We start from the raw sequence: 21616 nt of genomic DNA, 5'->3' as shown, positions 1-21616 counted from the left end.
GGGGTTGCGACGCTCATCTCGCTTTATTGGCCAAGGGAGCCGGCGTACAGCTTCCAGGTCATGTGGCAAGCATGACTAAGCCGCTTCTGGCGAACCAGAGCAACGCATGGAAACGCCGTTTACCTTCCCGCCGGAGCTGTACCTATTTATCTACTTGCACTTTGACATGCTTTCAAACTGCTAGGTTGGCAGGATCAGGGACCGAGCAACGGGAGCTCACCCCGTCACGGGGATTCGAACCACCGACCTTCTGATCGGCAAGTCCTAGGCTCTGTGGTTTAACCCACAGCGCCACCCATGTCCCTGTTTCTTTGTAGGAATAGCACATTAAAAAAAAGATGTGGAATAATATGAGCAGCTCTTGCTGGATCATATTAAAGGTCTGTTTGATGAAGCAAGCTCTAGCCCTTGAAAGATGATGCCATGACATTTGTTAGCCTTAAGATGCCACAGCACTCTTTAACTACAACAGACCAATGTGGCTACTTGGTGGGGTGGAAGGCAGGGAAGCCTATCTTCTGGTGGAGCCACAGCCAATGGCGGACAAACTCACCCCAACTGGCAGTAAAAAAGAAATTAGGCATCTGGTCCCTGGCTGAAGGCAGAGTGAGGTTGGTGGGGAGAGTTCCCCATTTAGTCCTCATGGACCAATCTCCACAGTGGCTTCCCCTCAGGAATTAGTGATATCCAGCTCACTCTTACTGCTCAGACCCAGTAAAATCACTGACCGTTACTAACAAGTCTCTTGACTTACACTGGTCTCTTCACAATGGAGCTAAGGGGTTGTATTCAGTTATTTCTGACAGTGGACAACCCAGAGGCTTCTGGGAAGCTCATAAAGGATATAACCATGGGTCTGGATCCAGCCCAATTGCCTTCTAAATCTGGTCTGCTGACGGTCCGAGAATCAGTGTGTTTTTATTTAAAATGCAATGTGTCCTTTTATTTAAAATGCATCTCTGGGTTATTTGTGGGGCATAGGAATTCGTTCCTTCCCCCCCGCCCCAATATATTCCGGCCTCCCACAAAGTCTGAGGGACAGTGGACCAGCCCCTTGCTGGAAAACTTTGCTGACCCCTGGATATAACCTTCCTCTTCTAATACCCCTTTTCCTGCATTTCAGAGGTTGACTACTGCTGGAAATGGAGTCTCCACTTTTGTTAGTGGGATTACTAGAGCTGACCTGCATGGATTTGCCCAATGATATTGTAAGCCAGTAGTCATGAGCCCCATGGCCACAGCAAAATTCCAAAAATTACCATGTTGTATGAAGGAGTTTCATGGAGGACCCTGAGTTTCTAGAATTATTTTTCTAACCCTACTATTATTTTAAAGATCTATCATACCCATCTCTTTTTCTAAGCTAAATAACCACAAATGCTTTTAGCTTTTCCTCACAGGGACTGTGGGTTGTCCACTCATCCCCTCAATCTTGGGACGCATTCGCACTGTACATTTAAAGGAGTATTATACCACTTTGAACTATTGTGGCTTCCCCCAAAGAATCCTGGGAACTGGAGGTACAATATCAAAAGTTCCCTAGGAAAAGACACTCATGGTTAATCCACTCTGGAGACTGTCGCTCTCTGTGAGGGGGAATAGCAGTCTCTTAACAACTCTTGACGTTCTTGTTGCAAACTGTTTTGATCTTTTCTAGCATATAGCAGTATGCATTTTGATAAATCTGCAAAACTGATTGTAGATGGGGCAACACTCCCCCTGAAAATGCAGGTTCCCAGTTTGGGTATTTTACTGGATTCGGCCCAGAGCCTGGATGCCCAGATTTATATGGTAGCCAAAACTGCATTTGCGCAGTTAAATCTTGTGTGCCAGCTGTGCCCCTTCCTGGAGAATTCTCATCTAGTTTAGTTACATCCCATTTGGATTACTGTAACAGGGTTCGTATAGTTAAAGCCATGGTTTTCCCAGTAGTGATGTATGGAAGTGAGAGCTGGACCATAAAGAAGGCTGATCGCCAAAGAATTGATGCTTTTGAATTATGGTGCTGGAGGAGACTCTTGAGAGTCCCATGGACTGCAAGAAGATCAAACCTCTCCATTCTTAAGGAAATCAGCCCTGAGTGCTCACTGGAAGGACAGATCCTGAAGCTGAGACTCCAATACTTTGGCCACCTCTTGGGAAGAGAAGACTCCCTGGAAAAGACCCTGATGTGGGGAAAGATGGAGGGCACAAGGAGAAGGGGACGACAGAGGACGAGATGGTTGGACAGTGTCCTCGAAGCTACAAACATGAATCTGACCAAACTGCAGGAGGCAGTGGAAGACAGGAGTGCCTGGTGTGCTCTGGTCCATGGGGTCACAAAGAGTCGGACACGACTAAACAACAACAACATGCTCTCTGTAGGGCTTTATTTGAAGTGCTTGAAAACTCCAACAAACAAAGAGCTGCAGGCAAACTCTTGACTGGGGCTGGTTGCAGGGAGCCTATTACTCCCTTCTTTCGACTGCTCCACTGGCTGTTTCTGGGCTCAATTCGAAGTGTTGGTTATGACCTATAGAGCATTATACAGCTTATGCCCAGGCTCTCTGAAGGACCATATTCTGCCACACAAACCTGCCCAGGCTCTGAGATCTTTGGGCGAGATTTTCTCTCCCTTCTCTCAGCCCTACCACCCTCACAGGCACATTTGGTGGGAATGTGGAAGGAGGCCTTCCAGATGTGGGGATTCACTTTCTAGTGAAGCTGCGTTGGCTCCTTCCTTGCTATCCTTCTGCCAGCAGTTGAAAACAATGTTTTGTTCTAGTAGGCTTTTGGGAATGGACTTTTTTTTTTAAAGGAAAGGGCTTCCATTAGTGCTGTGCTATTTTTACTATCTGTATTTTAATAAGTTGTTTTTGTATAAATTCTATTATAGTTTAATTACTTTTCAACTTTTATCTGTGTTGTTTCAATTTGTGTAAGCCACACTGAGGCCTGGAAAAGTTGGGATATGAAAACAATAATATCCTGAGTGGTCCCAAACTTGGGGAGTTAGAAGTTGCTTCCACACATCACTCCTACGCACTCCTTAAAAATAACATGGAAATGGAAATCCCAAGCAGGACAGGGAATGGTGACACTTTCTCCTACCCAAGACCCCGCACAGGGGAAAAATAGCCCACATTCAGAACATATTGTGCAAGAAGGTATTTTTAATAGCTTCAAGCGGTCTTAACTGCACAGCAGCCAAAATGAGAGAAGGAAAATGGAGAATTTCAAACGTGTAGGGGGAAAATCTGTTGTCTCCACAAGGTTCTTGAAATGAAACCCCTGCTATAAAACTTCGCATTCCTGCCACACCAGCTCCCCAGAACCAAAAAATAACCTGGGGCTGCTATGAGGTTAAAAGCGCCCCCATGGCAAACCTGTCCTACGAGGCAGCAGAAAGCAGCTCACAATGTTTCTGTCTCTTTTTCTCCCATGGCCAGCTAAGGCCTTTGCTTGTGGCAAACCCATGTCCAAGGCTGAGGTTCAGGCACTTTGGTGATGTCTGCCTCCTTCAGTATTAAAAAGGTAAATGTCATTCCAACCCCCTCCCCCCACCCAGATCTCAAGATTCAGCTTTTTTAATCTTCTTCGGCTTTTTGAGGCCCTTGTCCCTTCGGGGTGCGTCCCTCCCCAAGTCAGAGCACGGCTGTCGTTCTGCTTTCCGCTTGGCGGCAACCACTTCCATTGAGTTCCAGATCTCATCCACCTCCTCCTCCTCCTCTTTCACGTCACTCTGGAGGTCAACTGAAGGGTCGGCGCCTTCATCCTGGAGAAAGAAGATCAAGGATGTATCTGCACCTTAATACAGGCTTCCCTAGTGGCATCAGTGGCATGCGATGTGCTCCCTGCTGAAATATGAGAGTGCCCATCTGTATTGGCATGCTGCCGGCTTTTAAAGAGGCACCTGTTTAACACAGGCATGCCCATGATTTCTTGACTCATGTCTCCTGTTACAATAAGTGTGTGGCACCTAACTATGTTCTCAGAGTAGGTCCACTGACATTAATGGGCCCTAATGTTGGTTAATTTAATAGGTATACTCTCAGCAGGGACGCGGGTGGCGCTGTGGGTAAAAGCCTCAGCGCCTAGGCCTTGCTGATCGAAAGGTCGGCGGTTGGAATCCCCGCGGCGGGGTGCGCTCCCGCTGCTCGGTCCCAGCGCCTGCCAACCTAGCAGTTCAAAAGCACCCCCGGGTGCAAGTAGATAAATAGGGACCGCTTACTGGCGGGAAGGTAAACGGCGTTTCCGTGTGCTGCGCTGGCTCGCCAGATGCAGCTTTGTCACGCTGGCCACGTGTCCCGGAAGTGTCTCCGGACAGCGCTGGCCCCCGGCCTCTTGAGTGAGATGAGCGCACAACCCTAGAGTCTGTCAAGACTGGCCCGTATGGGCAGGGGTACCTTTACCTTTTTATACTCTCAGTAAGACTAACAGATGATACAACCCATCACATTTGATTGCCTATTTTACGTATGAGGGTGAAATTAAATGTGCTATTACACAATCTTCCATCTGTGCAAGCATTCAACTTGTCAGACTGAACAACCCCCCCACCCTCTTCTCCCACTCCGTGCTCAGAGCCTCATGGAAACCAGGAATTATTATAATTCCTCCTCCTCAGTCCCTTCGACTCACCTCCCATTTTTCTCTGCTGGTTAGCAGCAGGCAGTTCAATCGAGATTTCAGATACACCTGTAACCAAACAGAGACATAGTTCAGTTAAACAGCAGAGAGGAGGCCACCAGCTTGCCCCATCTTGATGTCTTCCAGCCGCTGTTGAACTCAAGCTTCATCAGCCCCAGCTGGCATGGCCAACACCCAGGGATGATGGGAGTCGAGAATCCAAAATCATACCACCCACTAATACTGAATGTTGGCCATTCTGGCTGGCGCTGACGGGAGGTTCCCCCACAATCTATATGCAACCTCCAGCAACATTGTCGTGTTGGGCTCCTCCTCACCTTATGCTCCAAGCGCTTGTGCTGGAGGTTGTGCACACGAAGGAAGCGGTCCAGCCCGCATGAGGCCACCAGCGGAAGCACAGGATGGCACTGGATGGCACGGACACTCCCAGCGAAGCCTTTGAGGCACTTCAGCAACCGCCCTGTCACATGACGACAACAATGGCTGAGTTACGAGGGCGGCAGGTATGGTGTGGCTACACTACTCAGGTGTGGAATTTGGAATGTAGTGAAGTGCAGCTTGGCGACAAGCCTTACAAATATATTATATAGTAAGATATTGTTGCAAAGGGAGACTTGAAGCAAAAGCTATGAGGTTTTTCTTTGCACTTGTGTGGAATTAAATAGGAAATTTTAAGTCAGTTGCACATGGCTGTGGTTCAAAGACTACAAGATTCCAAGTAAAGGATCCCAAGGGAGGTAGTCTTCTACTGTTCATGTTTCCCCACTTGGTCTGCCTTGGGCTACGGAACCATTTTGTAGCCCACAGAATAGGCCTCACAGAACAAGGGTGTGTGTAGTTTCAGAGTGAGAGTGTCTGCAACCCCAGCTTGAAAATGTGACCACAAAGGCTGGCAGCAACCTCTGACTAAAAAACACAGCAGGAGAATTTTGCCCGGCCAAATGCTGCTGTCTGTCTTGCTTTAAAGAACCTTCCAGCCATCAAAGAGTTGTCTCTCCAGCTGTACATCAATATGTCCTTCTGCCCTCTGTTTTTAGCCCACCTTGCTCCTCTGCAACGGTCTTTTCAGATTCTCCTCAGATCCAAAACCCCCTCCCCACTCCATCATTCTGGCTCTTACTTACCTTGCCGTAAATCAATTACTGCCACATCCCCACGCGAGCTGCCCACAACAACAGCACTGTAAGTGAAAGAAGGAGGAATTATATTTTGCAAAGGGACAGCATCCATGTAGGCCCTTAGCTGTGAGCAGCCAAGGACACTGTAGGCTGGGGATTGTATCCAGAGCTTGAGAAGTTCATTTTTTTAAAAAGGAACTAGTTCCAGTTCACATTTGTCCCTTTACAATATGAAAAGGGACAAATGCTCGCATTCAGTCCAGGTTCACACAAATAATCCTCGCAATTTTTTCCAGCATTCAGAATGTTACAAACTGCTATGCTAAAGAATTAAATAAACTTAAGAAGACTAACAAAAAACAACAACAACCACATGGTGTAATGTGAATGATTTAGCTTATTTACCCCAACAATTATGATCTTTAAACTTAAAATGCCCAAGGAATCTATGAAGTAGAAAAGCACATGTAATAGAATGAACCTGAAGATGAACTGGAAATCGTTCCAAGTTCCACCCTGAAACAAACTTCCTTCACATTTAATTCACCTGGCAATTATGGGAACTGTCTTCAGGTGTAGGGGGGAGATCTTTGAACTAATTCACTGAAGTTTGTTAAACCAAACTCATTCATTCCAAGCACTGGGGAGAAGAGAAACTCACTTTGTGTCAGGGGTCAGGGAGAGGGCAGTAAGCGGGTACTCCCCAAAGGTGGCTTCCAACACAGGGCGCCGCTGTGGGGAGCTGGGGTCATAGAGCCGGACCTGGAGGCAGAAGAAGACCAAGAAGATGAAGAGCAGAAGTCTTCAGCCTCAGATGAAAGACCCAACAGCAGCAGCAGCAACTACCACCCTATAACACTCCCAAATACTATTATGCAGTGATAGGGAACCTTTTCCAGCCCTTCTGGACAATGTTCCGAGGGACACATGGAAGCACTGTGCAAAATTTGGTTAGGATATCTCAAGAGATGTCCAAATGCATAGAGAACAAATGCCTAACTTCCTGAAATATGTAGTGGATATATCTGTCTTCCCCAGCTTCTACCTGGTGGTGTCCAGTGCAGGTAACAATTTTCTCTGATCCAGGCAGGAACTGCATGTCCCGGTCCCAGATAGGCACCCTCAGGTCAAGCCAGTCGTTCCGCACCTGTTGACAAGAGGGCAAGACATGGTCTGAACGAAGGCAAGAGTGTGCCATTCTCCAATACATGACACATCCTGAAGAATCTGAAAAGGAAAAAAATCCTTCCTGAACTGCGCTATGGAATCTGCTTACATCAGTTGTGGTAAGCAACGTGGGTGGCCTTTAAAGAGGATTGGACAAATTTATGGAGGAAAGGCTATCTATGGATTCTAGCCATCTTGTTCTCCTACCACAGTTGGAGGCAAAATGTGCCTCTGAATGGCAGCTGCTGAGAACTGCAAATGGGGAGAGCTGCTGTGGGGCTCAAGGCCAGCTTTTGGTTGGCCACTACAGGCACAGGATGATGGACCAGATGGGCCTTTGGCCTGATCCAGCAGGGCTCTTCTTACGCCCTTATCCGTGCACTAATACAGGAGAAAGGAGCCCGGGCTGTTTACACAGTATAGCAAACTCACATTTTTGGCTCGGAAGACGGGCTCCTGCGGTTGGTGGAGGTCCCACACCTTGAGGCAGTTCTCCTTCCCGCCTGTGGCCACGCAGTGAGGCTGTTCCGGGTTCTGGCGCATGCGGCACACGCCGGGGCCCACCTGGACCTCCAGCTGCAATGCAAGAGATAGAGCTGGTGGTGGAGGTGTACAAAGTCAAGACAAATACATGTGGACTCTCCTTCCCTAGCGGTTTCTAAGCAGAGGCTGGATGGCCATCTGTCATTGATGCTTTAGTTGAGATTCCTGCATTGCAGGGGGTTGGACTAGATGGCCTTTGGGTCCCTTCCAACTCAATGATTCTATGGTTCTATATGCAGACAGGCTACCTAACATGAGGACCTGCCACATGCAGGTTCATAAACCTCAGCTAAGTAGCTATGACTGGCCTTGGGGAAGACGCTTTCATTCTTAGTTCCTCCAAAAATTATGCAACACTGAAGAGGGTGGCGAGAAATCCACTTTTGCTGCAAGGATGGATAAAGCAACAATTATGTTGTAGGGTTTTTGTTTTTGTTTTTAAAAAATGTTGTCATTTTACAGTAGCTTTGTGCAAAAGGTGCAGTACCACAGGAATACAGTCATAGGTTGAATCCAATTAAGTTCTATTCAGTGGAGTCCCACTCAAATTAACAAACCTAAGCTCATTAGCTTCAAAGGGTCTACCCTGAGTAGAAAAAGTATGGGATACAATCTGCAGAATTTAACTTCCTGAACATATCAGCTCTTTCAGCAAACAAAACCCAACAAGTTTCTAGCACTTAAGACTGCAAAGGTATTTAGAAAAATTAAAAACACACAATAAAAAGCGTTGTGGCTCCTTAAAAGGCTATTGTGTGACCTGGAACCCATGTCTCCGCCTCCCCACCTCCCTCAGACACCAAGATAGGACTCACATTTTCCGACGAAGCATCCCGCCAGACCTTCAGCAAACCAGACTGTACACAGGTGATGAGGGAACTGTACAGATTTGTTGAACCATGAAAAGGGAAGAGAGATAAGAGGGGAGGGAGGTGGAGAGAAATTAATTTGCCATAAATGTGGAGAATGCATAAGACGAGCTGGTAGCAATCCTTTCCAAGGAAGAAAAAAACCCACAAAGCCTTATCTCCTACAACTCAGTGAAAAGAACACACATTTGTGTGCTGAACAGCCAATATTCAATCAGAAAGGGGGCTTGAAGTCACAACTGATCAGCTGACGGGCACCACTCAGGACCTCCAAGTGGAAGCAATCTCTGGGGCCTGCAGGGTGCCAAACTTAAAAGGTTCTGAATCTGAACCATGCTGGCACAGATTAAGGTTCCCGATTGTTCCTTTATAGCTACATCTTTATCTGCCTCACATCTGGGGCAGGTGGCCATGGCTAGGGGAGAATTGGTCTTACAAGCCAATTAGGATCCCTGAGGTTTAGGCCCCAAAATACCTGAAAGATTGCTTCCTTCACTACAGATCTTCTTGGGTGCTGAGACTGGCACAGAGGGTACTTTTGGTAGTTCTACCTCAGAAGTTTGGTGTGCGTATGTGTGTGGCAGCCTAAGAGAGTGCATTTTAAAGTACGAGCTCCCAAGGATCATCCCTGCTGAATCCATGGGCGTCATCTCAAGTGACATGAAGTCTGTCCTTTCCTTGAGGTAAATGAAGGCTAAGGATTTGAAGGGATTCAGACTTACTTGTCAAGCACAGCCAAGCCACAAAAGGGTCCCTCGCCTCCTAGACAGTCTCGTGACTCAGTGAACTTGCCCTTCTCAGTACTGAACAATCTGACTGATCCATCAAGGCATCCCACAAAGATCTGGGAAGAAACAAAAGGAAAGAAAACAGAAACTATTATGAAACAAACATGCACCTACCTGGCTGCATTCTTTCAGAGAGGCGACTGCACCTCAGTGAGAGAATGTATGCAAAAATAAGTTGCAGGTTCAAACCTCTGCCATCGCCAGTTACAATGCCCTCCAGTGCAGGGGATAGGAAAAGCTTTTGGAGAGACGCTGCCAGTCACAAAAGACAATACAAGGAAGACTCTGTAAAGGCAAGGAGGGCCTTTTACAGCTATGGCCGGTATGCCAACTACAACCACTCTTAGACAGAGATAGTCTGGCTGTAGTGATTAATGCACTGGTAACCTCAGTACTTGATTACTACAAAGCGCTCTGCGTGGGGCTACCCTTGGGCCTGTTCCGGAGGCTCCAGGTGGTGCAAAACACTGCAGCTAGACTGTTGGTGGTGACAAACTATTGCCAGCATATAACTCCAGTGCCCAAATGCTTGCACTGGCTGCCCACATGACTCTTGGTCAGGTTCAACGTTCTTGTACTGATCTTGTACAATTTGAGTCCAGGATACTTCAGGCACTGCGTGATCCCAGCTCAAACTCTGAGGTCTTCAGGAGAGTTTCTGTTAGTGATCCCCCATGGCTTAGATGCATAGATCTTATGCACAAGGAGCTGTGAGGGAGGCTTGTCTTTCATTATACATCTTTAGGCTTCAGGTGAAAATATTTCCCTTTAGCTGGGCCTTTGGCTGATTAATATTCTACACCCTTTTAAATGGGTTTGTGGGAAGGTTGTGTGGTTTTTTTTGACAATACTAAGCTAGAGGGACCAACAGTCCAACCCACTATAAGGCAGCTTCCTATACAGTGAGGTATCCTGTTTTTCTTTCCCAGCATCCAGTCCCCTAAACTCTGCCAGCTGCATTAGGAGTTGGCAACCCCATTACCTCAGACTCGTAGGGATCGCCCCAACACATGGCAGTAACAGCTTCGTGTCGACTGAGCACCGCATCTCCTGACTTATAGTTTGTGGCCTGTTTCTTCTGCAGGTTGATCCCTAGAAGGAGGAGAAAAGAGAAAGAAAGGGATATTATTGGGAAGGGTGAAAGGAGAAACAGGTCGATGGCATACTCTCCCTGTGTCACTAACCACCAGGAAAGGGGAAGCTGAGGGGCTAGTGGACCTCTATCTGCTCCTTGCAGTGTTCTAATCTAGCTCCCTCCTGCTAAGTCTTATGACGCAGGTTTGGCAACTTCTCAACCATTCCTTTAAATATATATATATATATATTAAAGTTTTGAAAGTTACAAAAAGGAAAAAGAAAAAGAATTAAACATAACAAAACCATACAATACAAAAACAAAAATATTACATATACATAACAAAAATAAAACAAAAGCAATTAAAAAAAGAAAAAAGAAACACAACCTATACTTTCAATGTTATTAACTTTCTTTTACTTGTTTCAGTGACCTCCTCACACCTCCCTTTTTTTGTATTCCGCTTCGATTAATTGTTTCAGCAAATCCTTTCCATCTTCCTCAAACTTCTGTCCTATTATTTAACTTAACAAATTCTAACATTATTTTTTCCTTTAATCCAATTACAATCTATTATACTTAATTCTTTATAACATTTCTGCTAAAGCCATGTAACTTCATTCCAACATCTTTCTAACATTCCTTAATTTTACAATATTTCTGTAGATAATCTTTGAATTTCTTCCAATCTTCTTCCACTGACTCTTCTCCCTGGTCTCGGATTCTGCCAGTCATTTCCGCCAGTTCCATGTAGTCCATCACCTTCATCTGCCATTCTTCCCGGGTGGGTAGATCTTGTGTCTTCCAATACTTTGCAATAAGTATTCTTGCTGCTGTTGTAGCATACATAAAGAAAGTTCTATCCCTCTTTGGCACCAAGTGGCCGACCATGCCAAGGAGAAAGGCCTCTGGTTTCTTCAAAAAAGTATATTTAAATACCTTTTTCATTTCATTATAAATCATTTCCCAGAAAGTCTTAATCCTTGGGCATGTCCACCAAAGGTGAAAGAATGTGCCTTCGGTCTCTTTACATTTCCAACATTTATTATCGGGCAAATGGTAAATTTTTGCAAGCTTGACTGGTGTCATGTACCACCTGTAAATCATTTTCATTATATTCTCTCTTAAGGCATTACATGCCGTAAATTTCATACCTGTGGTCCATAACAGTTCCCAGTCAGCCATCATAATATTATGTCCAACATCTTGTGCCCATTTAATCATAGCTGATTTTACTGTTTCATCCTGAGTGTTCCATTTCAACAGCAAGTTATACATTCTTGACAAGTTCTTACTTTTAGGATCTAACAGCTCTATTTCCAATTTTGATTTTTCCACCTGGAAGCCAATTTTTTTGTCCAGATTATATGCCTCCATTATTTGATAATAATGAAGCCAATCCCACACTCTATTTTTTTGTTTTTCAAAACTCTGTAGTTTTAATCTGTCTCCCTCTTGTTCCAGAATTTCCCAATATTTCGGCCATTTGGCTTCCATATTGAGCTTTTTCTGAGCCCAACCATTCCTGGCACTGTGACCTTTAACATGGACTTGATCTACAGCAGAAGTGACTAACCTATGGCCCTCCAAATGTTGCTTAACTACAACTCCTACCAGTCCCAGCCAATAATTATTTAAAGGAATCCCCACTTTACAACACTTAGCTGATCATGCCCCTTTCAAAGGCACAGCAACAGCATCCAGCTACTAGACTGGTAAGTGATGGGTATTTATGTAAAAGCCTTTTGCTGCATTCCCTTCCCCCATAGGCCTCACTCTATATCTCCTCTGGCCTTTGCGTCTAGAGACCTTATTCACAGTGCCCCTATCTCCCCCTACCCATTAAGAGCATACCATGAACTGGGCTGGACCTAACCAACAGTGCACCTATTCCAGGATCACAGTTTCAACACTGGCGAACCTTGATGCCTCCACGAAGTTCACAAGCAGGGCATGAAGACAATTGCCCTCCCCTGTCGCTTGTTCTCAGCAAATTCCGAGGTATAGTCCCTCTAGAGCTGGAGGTTCCACTGAGCCACTATGGCTAATGCCTACTGAATAGCCTAGCCTCTTCTGTTCATTTGCCTATCCCACTTTTTCCGCCCTCCAAACTAGCATTCATTGTCTACACATATATGCTCCCCACCCAAGAAACCATCCTCTTTCCCCCATCACCTTCCCTTCCTTCACATGTACTACCTATAATGTACTTCTTTCAAATCGTGTCTCAGAAAGGGGAGAGGCACTCTGTACATGCTCAAAAGCCCAAAGCACCATAATTTGTTGTAAGGGTGCGGGCAACCTCACCCCCCTCCTGCTACTAGGAACAGCATCTACCCACACTTCCTCCTCTGTTATTTCCCCGAAAGCCACACAAAGCTCTCCGTTTCCCCAGAGTCGCTGAATAATAGACATCCCACCCCAAGCAGCGGTCGAGCCCCGTACCCTCCATTACCTTTCAGGATGCCCGTCTCGGACCCCACCCACACGTGGTTACCCCGCGCCGGAGACGCCATTTCTACTGTCGCTCCGCCTCTGGACTTCCCGAAGCTCGTCCTGTCCCGAAATCCCTGTTGAGCCGGACGTTTTAGAGTGTAACACCGGAAGAGAATGTTACTAAGGCCCCGCGCTGATTCGCCAGCGCAGCTTCCTCGGTGTTGCACTCTTAGCAATCCCACTGGTACGCCGTTCCCCTTTCCTGGTGGTCCCTTTGTTTTCCTGATAGCGAAGGGATGGGGCTGTTTATGGACCTTCTTCCTACCTAGACCCTACTGAGTGAGCTTCAGCTGGGGAAGGAGACTATTTTGCGGGCAAATAGAGCTCCGAAATGGGGATAGGGTCAGGCGAGCCCTGCAGGAATAACTGCACAGGAAACCAGTGTGGTGCTTAATAATAATAATAAAAATAATACAGTGGTACCTCAGGTTACAGACTCTTCAGGTTACAGATGCTTCAGGTTACAGACTCCGCTAACCCAGAAATAGTACCTCAGGTTAAGAACTTTGCTTCAGGATGAGAACAGAAATCGTGCTCCGGCGGCACGGCAGCAGTAGGTGGCCCCATTAGATAAAGTGGTAACTCAGGTTAAGAACAGTTTCAGGTTAAGAAAGGACCTCCAGAACGAATTAAGTTCTTAACCCGAGGTATCACTGAAATAATAATATCAACAACAACAACAATAATAATAATAATTTATTTATACCCCGCCGATCTGGCTGGGTTTCCCCAGCCACTCTGAGCGGCTTCCAACAAAAGATTAAAAATATATTAAAATATCAATAATTAAAAACCCCTAAACAGGGCTGCCTTCAGATGTCTTCTAAACAACAGATAGTTGTTAATTTCTTTGACATCTGATGGGAGGGTGTTGCACAGGATGAGTGCCACTACCGAGAAGGGACTAGACTAGTGTGTCGGACTAGGACCTTGGAGACCGGAGTTTGAATCTGCACTCAGCCCTCACTGAGGTGACCTTGGGTACCAAAAGAACACAGCCTGGTGTCAATAGGCAGGGAGTTCCAAAGCATAGCTGCTAAAAGATCAATTTCTTCCAAGTGTGGAAAACATATACGTGGCACCTTTACAGTGCCAGTTCCGCAGATCAAACAGTTGAGCGTGCATATATGAAGTAAGGTGATCCTGCTACTTAACTGGTCCCAAGCTGCTAGTAGTATTATATACTGATAGTAACACCTTGAACTTGGTCCTTAGCAGATGAGGAATCTGTGCAAATCTCTGAGCAGAGATATTATATGCAGGCAGGGTCCCACTCCTATCTGCAACCTCTGCAGCATGCTGCACTAACTGCAGCTTCTGGATGTATCGCAGAGGAAGCCTCGCATACGGTACATTACAGTAACTAACATTGAAGTCGCCAGTGCCTGAATTACAATGGTCATGCTCTCCTAGTCCAGGAATGGCTGTAATTGTCACACCAGTAGCAACTGGTAAAAGGTGCTTCTGGCCCTGAGGTTATCTGGGCCTCTAGTGACAATGCTAGATCCAGAGGCACACTCAGATTGCATACCCACGCTTTCAGGGGGAGTGCAACTCCGTCCAGGGAAGGCAATTGACCAGTTTCTCTGGCATGGCAACCACTCATCTAAGGTGTGTTTGCCTTCGCAGGATTCAAGCTCATCACATTCTTACTCGGGCATCTACCGTCAAAGGGGAGAGAGCTGTATCATTTTTTATGATGATGATGTTTTATTAGATTTGTAACCCACCTTTCGATTCAAAAATTCCCAGGACAGTAAACTACAGTCCATTAAAATACATCAATATATAAAAATCACAAAACCAAGAACATTATAAAACAGAAATTCCAACAGCAGAAAACATCAGTCATCCCCATAGCTTGAAGAAAAAGATACATCTTAACTTTACATCTATAAGCATTTAGTGTGCAGTGCAGACATCCAGGCGGTGCCACGGGAGAGAGAAACCTGCTTCACATTGTCTTACTGTAGGAAGAAGCCTTATACTGAATTAGGTCATTAGTCCATCTAGCTCAGTATTGCATACACTGACTGACAGTGGCTCTCCAGGGGTTTAGGTGGAGGGTATTCCCAGCCCTACCTGGAGATACCAGGAATTGAATATGGGACCTTCTGCATACAAAGCAGATGTTCCAGCAATGAGCTATGGCCTTTCCTCCAGACTACAGCTGCTGTTATTTCAGCAGCTTCCATTCCCACTTGCTTCTGGTGCCCACAGCACATCACTTGCTAGATGGCAGTGTGGGTGAAGCATATTTAAGGTAGTTGTGTCAGCAAGTTTAAGCATACCATGTGGACCTGGAGCTCTGCTAGAGCTATTTACCCTACTCTGGCACCCAGCTGAGCCCCTTAAGTTGCAGCAGATGCAACCTGGGAGTAGTGACACTTGGCATACTATAGATGTATATCCCTACTTGTTGGCTTATACCAATGGTCACTCTGGTCACTTCTCTCTATCCCACCCAAGACAGATCGTGCGCAGAGACAGTCTTTGCTTTGCTGAGGGATCTGGGGGAAAGCTGGATCCAGTAGTATTCATCTGAGTTTTGGAAAGCACGTAGAGCTGAAAGAGGAAGCAGGAAAGAGCATCATTCTTCCAACTTCCTCCTTCAGCTCTTTGTACATTTCAAAGGAGAAAAAGATAACCACCCTCTTGACAAGGGGGGCAAAGAGACTGAGTGTGGGCTCAGAGGCTTTGTGAGCTCGGAGGAAGATATGAAAATGCATCATTGCACCCATATGTACCATGCTGGAGACTCTTGGTTGATACTTTGGTTCCTTCGATGTTCCCTTTAGCATATACGAATATAGATATATATTAAGATCTGCTTCCGTTGTTTGACGTAACTTTGACACTGCGAAGCAGAAATGAACACTGAAGTAAAGTTTGTCAAGAAACTACCTCCGACGTGCTAATGGCAGAACTGGAGTGTGTGTTTGTGCGTATATCAGTCTGTGCGCCCTTTCCCTCACACCCTCAAGTCCCAACAGTTGCTAGGCATCATACTCCACCGTGGAGCGAGCCCATCCACGTTCCTGTTGCCTAGCCATCCGGCCTGGGCACACTGCGCCACAAAGTGGCCAAGAAAGGTGGGCAACGCAAGGCCCCACAGGCATCGTCTTCCGGACAGACAGCCTTGACGCACATCTTGGCCTCCTGGCCTCCCTCGGCACTGAGGAAGGGCTCGGTCACGTCGAAGCGGACACCACAGGCTTCCCTGCTCAACAGTGCACGTCGGTTCCCTTGGCGGGCTCGCAGGTACTGGCGTAGGGAGGGAGGGGTGGTGAGGAGGAGCCTGTAGGGAAGTGGCTGGCCTCCTCCTGGGGGCTGCTCCAGGTTCAGGAGGACAAAGGCTTTGGTGAGTCTCTCTCCCTTCTGGCAGCGGAGATGCAGCATCCAGCAAAATTCGTAGTCCTCACCTGTTAAAGAGAACAAAGGGGGGCCATTGTTAGCATCCCTCCAGAAAAATAGGCCTCAGCATCCTTTACCAGTTGAAGGAGGGTGTCAGTGACCATGAGGTGTTTCTGGGAACAACATTTACCCAGGTCTTTCAACCCGCCCTGTGCCTGTGATTGTAATTCGTGTGGTTGTACTTTGTTTTAAACGGTTTTGAATATTGAATTTTCAGTTTCGGTAACCTTCCCTGGTGTCTTCAGGTGAAGGGGTGGATATGAAATCAAATAAATGAACAGCAGCAGAGCCCTACTACATAGAACCATGTGGGTCATCTAGTCCAACCCCTTGCAATGCAGGAATCTTTTGCCCAATGTGGGACTTGAACCCATGACCCTGGATCAGACCAAAGTTTCATTGAGTCCAGCATCCTTTTCTCACAGTGGCCAACTGGATGCCCCAGTGGGAAGCAGGACTTGGGTGCAACAATGCTCTCGCTGCTAGCAAGTCCCAGCAGCTGGTATTCAGGGTCCTGCCGGATTAGGCCCCAATCTCACAGGTACGTTTGGGAAGCCCACTAGCAGGGCTTGAGTGCAATAATGTTTTCCCTGCTAGTGATTCCCATCAACTGGTAATCACGGGCAAATTGCCTGAAATCAGATTGCCAACACTTCTGTCCTCCCAGGCCTGAGTCCATCAGGGCAGTAGCTGTCAGTCAGAGGAGCAAACTAGCAAAGCCTCTTTAAGACAGGCCTGCAAACATATATTTTTAAAATAACCCACAAACCCTGCACAGTTCAATGGCTATATACAGTAGTTTGGACTTCCAGGTCCTTCATCTTAACAGTTGCTCTGTTTTTTTTGCAAAACAAGAAGGCAGCAAAAGTGGTAGAGCATCTGCTTTGCATGCAGAAGGTCCCAGGTTCAACCTGTATCACCTCCGGATAGTGCTGAGAGAGAACCCTGCCTAAAACTCTGGAGGTACTGCAGCCAGTCTGTGTAGACCGTACTGAGAAAGGCAGGCCAATGGTCTGATTCAGTATAAAGCATCTTCCTGTGTATTCTTGCTTTCAAAACAGTCCCCATGCACTACCTTGGCTATCCTTACAACAACCCTGTAAAGTAGGCCCATATTAGCTCCATATTGCATGTAGTGGGAAGGGTAAAGCCTACCTATGCCCCCCATCAGCACTTGCACCTGGACAGCAGATGGAGGAGGTACACAGACTGATCTCCATCTTCCTCTCTATGGCTGTGAACACACCATACATTTAAGGTACATTTAAAGCATTTGACATTCCCCCCCCCCAAGAATCCTGGGAACTGTAGTTTACACAATTCCTAGCACCCTTAACAAACTACTACTGTTCCCAGGGGAAGAGGAACCATGGTATTTAAATTACTGTACACGCAACTCCCCATTTACACAGGGGGTTACGTACCAAGGCACCGCACAATTAAGTGAAATTGCGTGTGTTGGGAACACCCTTGAAAGCCTGAAAACACCCTCAAAACCTTGCTCAAACACCAACTCTCCACAGGCCTCAACGGTCGGTGCAAAGGCTTCTGGGATTGCACTTGCAAAGGCTTATGGGATTGCTAGGCGCTGTTTTCATGCCATTTTCGTGCTCTTTCAGCAGCCATTCCCCCCCCCCCCTTTTGCATGCCACTTCCAGGTTATTGGCAATGTGCATGTGTGCGGTCGTGCACATATTGAACACACGCAAAATGGTTGTTGCCAGTGCTATTTTTCTAGAAAAAGAGGTGCTGGAACTCACCACAAACACCTCCCTCATTCTCTTAGAATGGCAATGGCGCCAACCGAGTTCTGGCAAGTTCCTACTAGGAAAAAAGCCCTGGTTGTCTCCTATAATTATTTACACCTTTGCATTTCAACATATAAATCAACACACACAAATATTATGGAAATCAGCAACCTTTTCCCCGCAATATATTTTTTCGGGGGGTGGGATGCAAAAGTAACCCCCCTGCCTCTTCCCCCGCCCTCCCTAAAGCACTCGGAGGCCTTGCAGCTCCTGTGACGCCCAGCAGCTGCAAGCGGAGCAGGGAAGCCACCCTGGGGTGGAGCCTGTGGAGCCCTCCCTGCTGCCGCTCGATTGGCTATGCAGCTGGGATTCCAAGGCAGGCATGGCAGCTTCGCTTTGGGTGGCCGTCCACCTCCCTTACCTTCCCTGCCTTCGTTGAGCTTCAAGGAGACGGAGCTCTTGGCGCCAACCATCCCAAGCATCGCCTGCGCAGCGCACTGCAGCATGCATGTGCTGAACCTGGGCGCCACGTGCGGCTCTCCCGACGGTGCTTCCGGGTTGTCTTCCTGAGGGCAGGGTGCGTCCGGGACCTCTGACTCAGGCACGTTGCCTGCCGTGCGGTTGGGAGCAGTTGCGGCAGCCAGTATCAGAGCCAAAGCCAGCCATTGATGACCCATCGCACGCTTCAGGGGGGCCGAGGCCTGCTGTGGGTCGGTGCCAGGACCAAGGTTCCCGCTGCCGAGAGACAGAGAGGAAGGGGGCAGGCTAACGAGGGGCTGGATCCGGCGGCATGCCTGGACTTGCTGCCGGAGGCTGTGTGGATTCCTTCGCCCCTGCGAAGCTGCTGGGTGGGTGCCCAGAATAACAACTGCCAAGGGACGCTTTTAGAAGAGGCCTTGGAATGCCAGAGGCCGGGGCGAGGTCTGGATTTGCCGCCGAAGCCTGAGCGGCTTCCTTTGCCCTGCTGATCTCTGGGACGGTGCCCAGAACAACAACTCGGGAGGCATGTTTCTTGATGAAGGCCTTGAGGAGCCAGACACGGTGATAAAGAATCGACCTTGCATGCAAAGAGGCAGAGGCGTCTGCCTGCAGCGCAGACTTAAACTGTGTGACTCATTCCTGATGGACACCAAATTCATTGAGAAGAGGGGGCTATCAGTATCTACCAGCCACAATGGTTGTGCTTTGCCCCACAGTAATACAGTAATACTTCTGAAAAACAGTTGCTGGGAACCACAGGAAGGGAAGAGCGCTCTTTCTTGTGCTTGGGTTTCCCACAGGCATAAGGTCAGTCGCTGTGAGAACGGGATGCTGGACTAGATGGGTCCTAGGCCTGATCCAGCAGGCTTTCCTCATGTTCTTAAGGGCTGGAAATGTCCCATGTGAAACCAAGCAGATTTCTGGCATGCATGTCAATCCCTGGCACATCCAGGTAGCGCTGTGAAATATTTCATGTCTGAAACTCAGGAGAGCTGCTGCCAGTCAGTGTAGTAAAACCAGAATAATTTCTGATCACTGAAGAATTGATTCTTTTGAATTCTGGTGCTGGAGGAGACTCTTGAGAGTCCCATGGACAAGAAGATCAAACCTCTCCATTCTGAAGGAAATCAGCCCTGAGTGCTTACTGGAAGGACAGATCCTGAAGCTGAGACTCCAATACTTTGGCCACCTCATGAGAAGAGAAGACTCCCTGGAAAAGACCCTGATGTTGGGAAAGATGGAGGGCACAAGGAGAAGGGGACAACAGAGGACAAGATGGTTGGACAGTGTTCTTGAAGCTACCAGCATGAGTTTGACCAAACTGCGGGAGGCAGTGGAAGACAGGAGCGTCTGGAGTGCTCTGGTCCATGGGGTCACGAAGAGTCAGATACTGTACGACTAAACAACAAAGCCGAAGCAGGGATGTCTGGCAAATGATTCTCACCACATCCCATTGCTACATACAGTGGTACCTCGGGTTTCAAACAATTTGGGTTACAGACTCCACTAGCCCAGTACCTCAGGTTAAGAACTTTACCTCAGGATGAGAACAGAAATCGCGTGGTTGTGGCGCGGGGCCCCAATAGCTAAAGTGGTACCTCAGGTTAAGAACAGTTTCAGGTTAAGAACGGACCTCCGGAACGAATTAAGTTCGTAACCAGAAGTACCACTGTAATTTGCAAGTCACAGCATCTGGCACCCAAAGCCAGCCAAGTGATTTTGTGAAAACCCCACAAAAACTCTCCCTTGCTCTGTCAGTAATAATACAATTAGCAACAAACAGTATATGATTTTTGTTGTTGTTGCTGCTGCCTTTTCACCCCAAATCTGCTGCAAGCCTTGCTGTTCATCCGCATGACTCAGTGGCAAAAAGGCAGAATAAACATCTTTCATGCGGTCCTTTTCAGCACAGAAAGGAGATAGGGAACCTCAACCCAGACGCAGACATGACGCCTTGGGACTCATTATCAGGTCTTATCCCTCCCCCAGTGGTACACGCTCTTCTCAAGCCACAACCCTCCCTGGCCCTGCTTCCCACCTTCCTGTTTTTGTTGGGCTGCAACGTGACCTCGAACTCTGATCATGCTTTCGCTTGGCTAGAAGGATAGTGTGTGTAGAAAGCTTATTTTGCAGACGTAAATTGCCAGAGACGGGCTGGACGCCAGGCGTGCCAACTCAAGGGGGCTGAGGTGTCTTCAGCCCCCTCAGTATTTGTTGGAAGGGGGCCAGGCCCCTCAGTGTTGAGGGAGCCAGTGTGGTAGTTTCAGCGGCTGGCTCCTCCAGAGTGCTCACACATACACCAGCCCCCCTTCAATCTTGGGAGGCAACTTGGCACTTCCGTTGGATGCAAAGGACTGGGGAACCCCTAAAGGAAGGCTCAGTGGCCAGAGGAAGAAGACTGAGAAGTGGTGTCAGGAGGCAATAGGGCTTAGTGAGCTGGGAGTCTGTGGCAGAAAGAAATCCAAGGGCAGAAGCTGAAGCAGGGGAGGGAGACCAAAAAGCAGAGATGAGTGTGGCCTGATACTGTCAATGACTCCATGAAATCAACTTGACATTTGTTGATACCCACTGGGCTGTGACAGCCACCAGAAAGAGCCTTCTAGCTAAGTAACTTCAGCAACTCAAAGGCTTATGTATCACCCAGCTACCAAATGCATCGTACAACACTGAGGCTAGAAGAAAAATTTCTCAAGGTCCATATAGTCCCTCGGGAAGGCCTCTTATTGGTTGAGAGAAGCAGAGGCCAACCAGAGTATTGAATATGGAAGCAAGGCAGCTGGTAAGCCTGATCTTTATGAATAGGATGTAGTACTTTTTTAAAAAACACCTTTTGATCCACAGGCAGTTTCACTGCAGTCCTCCCAACAAGAGCATGCCATATATCAGAAATAAGTCATAGAAAGGATGTGCACCAGTTTTACAGGGAAGTTTCACAGTAGCACCTTAGAGACCAACTAAGTTTGTTCTAGGTATAAGCTTTCGTGTACATCCACACTTCAGATACACTGAAATGGAAGTGATGCAGGCATGAATGATTTTCTGTCTCCCCAAAATGCCTTCCTGCCAGTTCATTTTTTGCTTACATCCTGATCTCAACAACATGCTAACAATTACTTGCTGTCCTTTGCAGGAACAGGTAGTGGGGAACATTCTTAGAAATGTCTCAAGAGGCTAAGGCTTGTCAACAAATATGGGTGTATGGAAACACAACTTGACAACTTATGAGCTCTCATCATCCACTGAATTGAGTGGCTTGACATTGTGAATTGGTGTTATTATTTATAGACGC

The 21616-nt window shown here is 47.2% G+C and overlaps 2 protein-coding genes across 2 annotated transcripts; both read right to left on the bottom strand.

Annotated features, from left to right (window-relative positions):
- Positions 1–3132: 3132 nt before the first annotated feature.
- WDR74 (WD repeat domain 74) lies at positions 3133–12801 on the bottom strand. Its single transcript, XM_081841178.1, has 11 exons — positions 12645–12801; positions 10097–10206; positions 9049–9170; positions 8273–8336; positions 7347–7490; positions 6793–6894; positions 6409–6509; positions 5754–5809; positions 4947–5089; positions 4621–4677; positions 3133–3754 (listed from the first exon to the last, which is right to left on the bottom strand). Exons 1-11 carry the CDS (start codon positions 12703–12705, stop codon positions 3551–3553), a joined length of 1164 nt encoding a protein of 387 aa, XP_081697304.1. The 5' UTR covers positions 12706–12801; the 3' UTR covers positions 3133–3550.
- A 1574-nt stretch (positions 12802–14375) lies between these two features.
- On the bottom strand, positions 14376–19063 carry LOC309330794 (uncharacterized protein). Its single transcript, XM_081842645.1, has 2 exons — positions 18269–19063; positions 14376–16107 (listed from the first exon to the last, which is right to left on the bottom strand). Exons 1-2 carry the CDS (start codon positions 18522–18524, stop codon positions 15731–15733), a joined length of 633 nt encoding a protein of 210 aa, XP_081698771.1. The 5' UTR covers positions 18525–19063; the 3' UTR covers positions 14376–15730.
- Between the last annotated feature and the right edge of the window lie 2553 nt (positions 19064–21616).

The sequence above is a fragment of the Podarcis erhardii genome (genome assembly GCF_964252035.2).
Source record: "Podarcis erhardii genome assembly, chromosome: 15".
NCBI lineage: Eukaryota > Metazoa > Chordata > Lepidosauria > Squamata > Lacertidae > Podarcis > Podarcis erhardii.
This window is presented reverse-complemented; position numbering and strand designations above follow the sequence as displayed.

Bases quoted from the DNA above. Each gene is read 5' to 3' on its own strand.
- WDR74 (XM_081841178.1), bottom strand. From the start codon at position 12,705: ATGGCGTCTCCGGCGCGGGGTAACCACGTGTGGGTGGGGTCCGAGACG. The intron at 10,207-12,644 runs GTAATGGAGGGT...TCCTCCTTCTAG, and splicing joins CGAGACGGGCATCCTGAAAG to GGATCAACCTGCAGAAGAAA. The intron at 6,895-7,346 runs GTGAGTTTGCTA...TCTTGTCAACAG, and splicing joins CCGTCTTCCGAGCCAAAAAT to GTGCGGAACGACTGGCTTGA.
- LOC309330794 (XM_081842645.1), bottom strand. From the start codon at position 18,524: ATGGGTCATCAATGGCTGGCTTTGGCTCTGATACTGGCTGCCGCAACT. The intron at 16,108-18,268 runs GTAAGGGAGGTG...TCTCTTTAACAG, and splicing joins GCTCAACGAAGGCAGGGAAG to GTGAGGACTACGAATTTTGC.